Source organism: Eimeria necatrix, genomic scaffold (assembly GCF_000499385.1).
Source record: "Eimeria necatrix Houghton genomic scaffold, Enh_scaff215, whole genome shotgun sequence".
In the NCBI taxonomy this organism is placed as follows: Eukaryota; Apicomplexa; class Conoidasida; order Eucoccidiorida; family Eimeriidae; genus Eimeria; species Eimeria necatrix.
In genome coordinates, this window is record NW_013652760.1 from 42,589 (window position 1) to 50,505 (window position 7,917).

The window sequence follows — 7,917 nt, forward strand, 5'->3', positions numbered from 1 at the left end:
GGAATTCTACCGAAATGAAGCGAATATATGCACGACAAGCATCACTTTGAGCAATGAGCATATGCTGTTATATTGATAGCGTCAAGCCTACCTGAACTATATCGCATATCAACGCTTGGATAAAGTTAGTAATCTTCACATGCTTAGCAAACAAAGTGTGAAGGCTGGTCGGCTCCAAGCCGCACAGGGTCCATTCTAGTATCTACGCGCCCTCATTACCTAACCCAGCAAGAAAGTTAACTCGGCGCCCCGCGTCCTGCGTTCGACAAATCAACTACGCTGGCTTTCACCTGGATGGCTTGTCCAACAGCCTGTCTCAGGTGTTCTTCAACTCGAATGCCTTCCTTTCAGGAGTGTGTCTGTCTGGTGGTGTGAATCGTTTGTCATGGGCAAGAATGTTTAGGCTCGAAAACATCAAAAATCCCCTGTTCTATTTCGGTGTTCAGTGAAGTCATGCCTAAAACTAAGTGTATTTTCATTTTACACGCCTTCATTCCATTACTCTCTCCATCTGTAAACGCAGAATTAGGGCTCTTTTATTCTTAGTAAGTCCCAAATTCCAAAGTCTAAACTATAGGCGGTACATTCTATACCAAAAAATCTGACACACCCCCACCAAAGACGCTGAACCTTACACCTTGAACTATCTGTAGTTTGTTGAGTCGAGAGGTTCAACTTTGCACTAAAGACAGAGATGGCATCTGAAGAAAGCATTCAATGAAGGGTGCCCGCATGAGAAAACATGCAATACAGTCACCATGCGTGCAGGCACCAACGCACCTGCGACCAGAAGGCCCCAGCCCTTGTTACGGCTCCAGTGCCACGCCAACTTTCAGCAGCCCAAGCCCTAACGGCAGCACTGTAGTGAAGTGAAGTCGCACCTAAGTAATTCACAGTGAAGAAGCTGACCACTTTCTCTATGCAGCTCAGTGAGATGCTCATGGTGTCGAGACGAAGCATGCTGGTTTGTGGAGCTGGTCCAAAGTGCAGCTCTGTCGAAAAACGGAATACCAAACCGAACTGCGCGTTCTTCATGATCTGCAGTATTTGAGTGCTAGTTTATTTCTCAGAGCTATGCTTGAAGAGAGCTTTCTCTAGTTCTTACTCCCCTCACTTTCCTATCCTAAAGTCTTTGAAGTAATGTACCATGATGATGCTACAGTATAACGTCAATACCCCATATAATATGAATGCCCCTCAGTTGTTACGTTAAGCGGCCGAGACAAGCTTTCTCTGATCCTCAAACTAATTCGTACTCAGCGACGTGAGCTTAATATGGTTGTGTTCTAAAACTGAGAATTTGAAAGAGTTGTCACAGGTCTTTGCAGCTTGCCTTGCGCAAGCGGTCAGTGCTCGCTCACAGAGCCTCTCCATCCCCTATAAAGCACAAAAATTTGACAAAGCTTAGCGAACCCATTGCTTAAGTCGCAAGACTAACTACGTGAAGGTGCACAGGCATGCTGCCGTGAGCTGCACATGCCTTTTTAGCAGTGTCTCAAAATCCATCGGAATCATATGTTCTGCAGGTCGTGCCAGTAAGCGCAGAATATGCACTTATGAGAAGTTCAAGCTTGATGTATCGTTGACACTTGATACTTTACAAGAACATCGAGTCCTCAAGCCCCAGAGCTAGCCACTGGCTTCAGTATCGGTACACTCTCCATCATAGCGATCTCACATGTATCCCGAAGGTGCAGACCCGTTAGAGGGGTTAAAAAAAGAGAGAGGTAGTGATTAATTTTACAAAATGGTGGAGGCTTGTGTGTGACTGTACACAGCACGTCGCTTTCCTGCAGACGTGGATGGAAGCCGTTGGGTTGCATCATTAAAGGTCACTCTTTGTAAAGTCTGGTCACGTTACTGTAAGAAGTCTCACCAAGGGCACGCTTATCTTAAGACCAAAAGCACAGAATCAAATGCTACCCATAAGCTCAATACATTCCATTCATGCATTGAAAATCGCAAGGAATGATTTCGTAGCCATCTGTTCAAATTGTAGGAAGGCTAGCGGCGAACAAGCCAGCGCAGCGGGCGACACATCTCATGTGATGTTTCTCCGGCTGGTGTTTGTTTAAATGGAAAAACTATCTTTAAATCAAGTTTTTTGCTGTTGCTTTGAAAGAACGGGGTGGTGTGTAGCATCGTCCAATGGACTGGCCCATCGAGTACTTACTGCTTCCAGCCGACAAACTCGTCATGCTTGCGAAACAGGTTTTCCACGGCAGTGTTCCCTTTCGAGAATTCTTTTGAATGTTTCGTCCCCCAATACTAACGCTTTTTTGCGCATAGTTCGCTTAGCATGAGGGACAGTCGGAGTTTTCCCGAGACGCAGCCGAGCGAGTTGGAAGGATGCACGTGTGCAACGCTGTGCTGGAGCCCAATCTTAATGACGCTCATGTTATTTTTTATGGGAATTTGCTGTATATTTTTTATGAGTACTGGCGGACTCGTCTTAGGTGTTATTTCTTGCACTGTTGGCTGTGCTCTTGGATTTCTCCCTTTCACCCTCGTCAAAACACAGCGAAGGCTCTGGGGAGTCTTGTCCGTCATCAGTTTAACTACCTTGATGGTCCTACTCGTTGCTACCTTTGGGTATGGACTTTGGCTGTTGCTGCAGAACCTGTGGGCACAGAGTGACATGAATACAGGCTACAGCAGCCCCTTGCTTGTTACTTGCCTTGACGCGTATGTTCAAAAAGCAGGCCAGACCTATCAAGCTTCTATTCCAACCCCTCAAGACTCGATGGATTCTAATGCTATCAAAACACCCAGTGGACGGGTGTCAGATGCCAATGACCTGGTGGGAACTGACGGCGTATCTTCCTCCACAACAACCGAGGCAACAACTACTCTCACGAGTACCCAGATGCCTGAAGAGGAGAAGCGCACTAATGGGCAGCCAGGTAATTCCAGTACAGAAGCTGAAGAGGAAGCACCACACCAGAGCGCAGCAGAAACTCCTGAAAACATTTCGGAGCCACAGGACGGTGAAGCGCAGACAACGCCGTCCGGAAACATCATGAAGTCGTTTATTGATGTAGCGAGAAAGAAAATAGAAAGCGTTTTTCAAGGTGAACAATCTCCCTTCTACCCAACTCTTCTACGCCAGTCGTGGACTGGTATGGAAAACATTTTGGTCACCTCAAGTGATCTGGAGTGCGTGCACGGGATGGCAACATCGACAGAAGCTTTGGTAACGGCTGAAAACTTCTTTCGAACTTCCGTCGATTGGGGTTTATTCTGTGGGTTCACACAATATACCTTTTCCGTGGTTCGCAAGTGGCCAATGAGCTGTACAGACGACTGTAACTTCGGAAAACTGCATTTGAGCAAGTACCGGTCGAATGAAGACCAGGCCAAGGAACACGTTGAGGAATTCATAGAGGACCTGGAAGAAATGACGCCGGAGCAAGTTCAAGGCTGCATACTTCTGGCGACTGTGACAACCTGTAGAATACAACAAAAGAATCTTGACTCTATAGCCATCTCTGCGATGTGCATATCGCTTATATTCGCGGTTCTCATTTTTTTTGCTGCAGTAAAATGCCTTGTAGACTGCAGCAAATTTGTTGGGAAGCATGACAAGGGAAGCCGTGGAGAAACTGTCCAGCTTGCCAATAGACGTCGCTAATTTCATACTAGGTGTTTGCTATAAGCAAGACCTCTTAGCAGAGCTTGGGACGCTGGAGGGATAATTTGAAGAGCTTTAACGGCGATAACATGCCTACATATTTCTTTTAGATCCTTGTTCTTCACGCATAGAGGGAATCAAGACATTACAGACCGTTTTCGGTTCCCGCAATTTTTGGTGACACTTAGTAAGCTTGATTGTCGAGTAATTTTATAGAATTATCAAATTTCACAAGCATGCATATACATAGCCCTTCATAAACTGTATCAACACGTTCTTATGCACACGGACTTTTTGCTAGAGCAGCCTCATTTGCTGCCAACGTTGTCACTCGGCAGTAAATGAAGCACAAGCACGCGTAAGACGAATGCGAATCGGAGGGTTCTTGAGTCTGCTTTCTCATGATGGCTTCTGTACAACAATTTTTCGGTCGCTAGATTATCTTCGCAGCAAGCATATTGGACTGATTAATTTAGCAACAAGACCACGAGTTGACATCTGCAGTGTTGCTTCAAAGTGGACCATGATTGCTCCTACTTTCGCCCAGTCGTGGCCACTTGCGTATGATTTACGAGTTTTGGTGGGCTGTGGAGCAGTTCGTCTTCGTCTACTACGCTTCTGATGCACTGATCGAGTACGCTTCTTCCTTGCCGCCAGATTTTGCAAGATCCCAAACAAGTGTCTTAGAAATGTGTAAAATAAATAGAGAAACATACTTCGATGCAAGCAACGAACACAACGGCAATCTGCGTCGTTCCCAGGATCCGCTCTTGGGGTAGTGGCGCTTCCGTGATTGTAGCCGATGCGGTGCAGCTTGCTTACTTTACAGTACTTCCACACATGTGGTAGGCGTCTGACAGAATATGTTCTTCCTCCAAGGCTCTACAGCTAAGACACGGCCTTTATAAGGCTGATAGCACAGAAATGTAGCAGCTACAGGCCTCTTGTGTCAACATTAAGTGCCTCCTGAAGACGAGCATATTGAATAGTTGGCGCGAATATGACCAGGTGATGCAGGTATAAGCCAAACTAAGGTCAATCGCCTTGAAGGCTCTTGACGATGTCAGACTGGCTTGATTCCGTGAGATTCTGCCCTATTCAGTGTTTTCCAAAGAACATGCACAAAAATTATGTTTGTATTTGGGCATTCCCGGGAGGTGGAGGGGACAGGCGTTGTAGGGTTTCAGTGTTTGTTGCTTGCTCCTCTGCCGACAGTGCTTCGGTCGAAGGTCGTCGTCGCAGCAAGAATATTGCGCTGATTAATTTGGCAACAAACTCACGGTATGGGATTCGTTGCACTCCTTCAAAAAAAGCCTGAATGGTTGCATATTCGACCAATCATGGCTTCTCAACTATAATTTACGAGTTTTAGCGGTCTTTGGACCAATTCGCCAACGAGCCACTACGCGCCTGCTGTGCTATTCGAGCGCTCTTCTTCTTTGCCTCCAACTTCTGCAGAAGATCCCAAACAGGCTCCTTAAAAATACACAAAACAAATAGAAAAACATATTGCGATTCGAACAACAAACATAGGGGTAGTCCGCGTCGTTCCCAGGATCCGTTACTGGGACAGTAGGAGGAGGTGACGCTCCCGTGATCCTAGCCACTGCAATACAGCTTGCAGCTGGGAGATCATCCAACTGGTTGTTGTCTTCCTAAAAACTGAGCAGATAGATCCTACTTTTCAGCAGTCGAGTGGGCCAATTCCCCTTCCGAAGGTTCCGTGCACACATCGATTGGCAGCACACAGGTGGAGCCGGAGCAAGACATGCGCAAACGCTGCCTATTTGAGCACATGCCCTACTGTTTTTCGCTATAATTTAGTTATTTTAATTCTCATGAAAGGTGTGAAGGCATTTACGCTGCCTGGATGAATGGGCCTGAGGAACAGGGGTGCGTGTTCTTGCGCTGTTACTGCGTCTGTTCCTCGAGCCCTCATGGTCTTGAGGAAATTCCAAGACTCAACTCAGCTCCACAATGTCACTGCGCCTGGCACATTCTCACAGCTTTCGGCCAGACTATCATGGCACCAACTGTGCGTATCTGTGTTGGATGCCTATAGTTATGGGCTTTCTGTCTCTCAGCGTTGGCATCTGTTGTCTGTTTTTTATGTCTACTAGCGGCATCATTCATTGCCTCCTCAATTGCGCGCTTGGTTCCTTATTCAGCTATTTGACGTATGCAACACATACGCAACCAAAGCGGTGGAAGGCCAGAATCGCCATCGTAGGTAACGTGCTCCACATATTGTTGCTGATTTCCACCATCGTACAGGGATCCCTTCTACTCAGGGCAAATGTCGAGGCGGGTGCAGATAACAATGAAGTACATACGTCGTCCACTTTCAGCTCCATACTGGATTATTATTTTGAATATGCAGAGTTTGATGAGCAAAGCTCTGTAGCATTACGTTTTCGCACTTCGCTGCATGAAAACGCCAGTATTTCTTCTATGCCCTTCGTCTCGAAAGAGAAAGCGCGGGCATCAAGGAGTGGCAACGAGCCAGGAAGCACAATAAATGCAAACGGCGAGAGATTCACATCCATTATTGCCAGTTTGAGCAGCATTTCACAAGATGTGAGTGGGGCAAGGAGGAAAGGCGACGGGCATATACGGGCAAAAGCCAACAGCAAGACGCCGGCAGACCTAGGTGAAGAGCAAAGCCAAAGCACTCCAAAAATCGGCGTAAGCAGTGCTATTGCACAGTGGGGCCGGAGCAAGAATCTTCCTCCTTCCTACAATTTCTCCAATGAAGACCGTGCTTGTGCCACCAAGGCAGTAGCCAATGAAGCGTTTGGAGAAAGTGTATTCAAGCGACTGCGCTCGCTGCTGTACTGGGGTTTGTTTTGCGGATATTCTGCGCGAAATATAATTCTGCCCCGGCAGTGGTTGCTCAGCTGTGAAGAAGAATGCCATTTTAAAATGCTGAATTTCAGCAGATTCGAGCACGACAGCCAGAAACAAACTGAGCAAGCAATGAAGTTCGTGAAGGCCCTCCAGGGTATGACCAAAGCGGAAGCTCGATTCTGTATAGCCACCGCGACGGTTGCCGCCTGTAGAATCGAAGAAATGTATCTGCACCATGGAGTTGCAGCCGCCCTCTGTGCTGCCTTGCCCCTCAGCTTTGTGCTTGCTATTTTTTGCATTACTTGCATCGTAGCATGCTATCGAAAGGCAACAAACGCGCCAAAGGTGCAGCGTACCTGACTCTTTTGCTGTGCTCTCAAAACGTCGCTATGCGTGTTTGTGCCTGGTTTTGTCGCTGGCTGGGATTGCTTCATATGTTTGCTATCTGTTGCTTCTCCCCAAATGCTTCCAGGTGCTACGAAAGCTCAGCGGCTTTCTATTCGTAGGCATCCACTGGTTGGCAAAGATACAATGCAGTCTGTTGCTGACGACGGTAGCCCGCTGAATGATGATGATATGTGCCCTCAGCTGCAGCATGCGTAACCTTCCTATTCAAATTTCATAGTAGTTGCCCGTATCTTTTGCTTTTTGAACTTTTCGGGGTGTTCCCTTTACGCCTTATAAGCGTGAACTCCCTAGTCTTTTCCAAATTTGAGACCAGCTGTCACTCTTCAGCGTGAGGCCCTTTACACCAACATCTTGCCCGTGGTTGCTAGTTGGGTAACAGTTCAGCACCTTTTCGCTTGACTGTATTGAGTGTATTCAATATGGATCCTGAAGAAGCTGCTTTGGCTGGCCTGAAGAAGTACAGAGAGTGCTGTAAAGTGGATCTCCTGTGTCCTGCTGCTCGCCTTTGTTCGCTGGAATAGTGTCTCAGTCACAAGCAGGCCAGCTGCAGCTGAAATTGACAAGCATTAGTTCATACAAACTGCAGAAAGCATTTCTGTTGCTTCTGCGCAGAACAGGACCCCTGGGACTTCTATTTTGCATGACGTCGGAGACTTCAGAGGCATTTTATAGCAATGTTTACCTTGTAGGCTTTTCGCACAGCTTTGTGGTGCCTACTACAGGACTTTTATTTTTGATATTTTGCTGGCATGCTCATCTCCACCATGCTTTGTGTTTAGATTTGCTTCGGAAAATAACATCATCTACACCATCCCTCTCCGATCCTCTGCCCGTTCCCTTGTCGCTGGAGAGCCCACAACCCACACTAATTTACTTGCTGTCCTGTTCTCGTGTTCTTGCTGGATACGTCTGTGCGCTTCCTGCGCGCATTGAGCTACTGCTAGACAGTGAGAAAACTTCCGAGAACAGGTGGGAGGCATGCAAACTTCCAGAATGTGCTTTGCAGAGGGACATGACATAAGTGGGCAATT

General features: G+C 47.0%; 1 protein-coding gene across 1 annotated transcript; it reads left to right on the forward strand.

Annotated features, from left to right (window-relative positions):
- Nucleotides 1–2,407: 2,407 nt before the first annotated feature.
- On the forward strand, nucleotides 2,408–3,631 carry ENH_00029590 (hypothetical protein, conserved; the record flags this gene model as incomplete). Its single annotated transcript, XM_013580038.1, has 1 exon — nucleotides 2,408–3,631. The coding sequence occupies one exon, from the start codon at nucleotides 2,408–2,410 to the stop codon at nucleotides 3,629–3,631; it is 1,224 nt and encodes a 407-aa protein (XP_013435492.1).
- Between the last annotated feature and the right edge of the window lie 4,286 nt (nucleotides 3,632–7,917).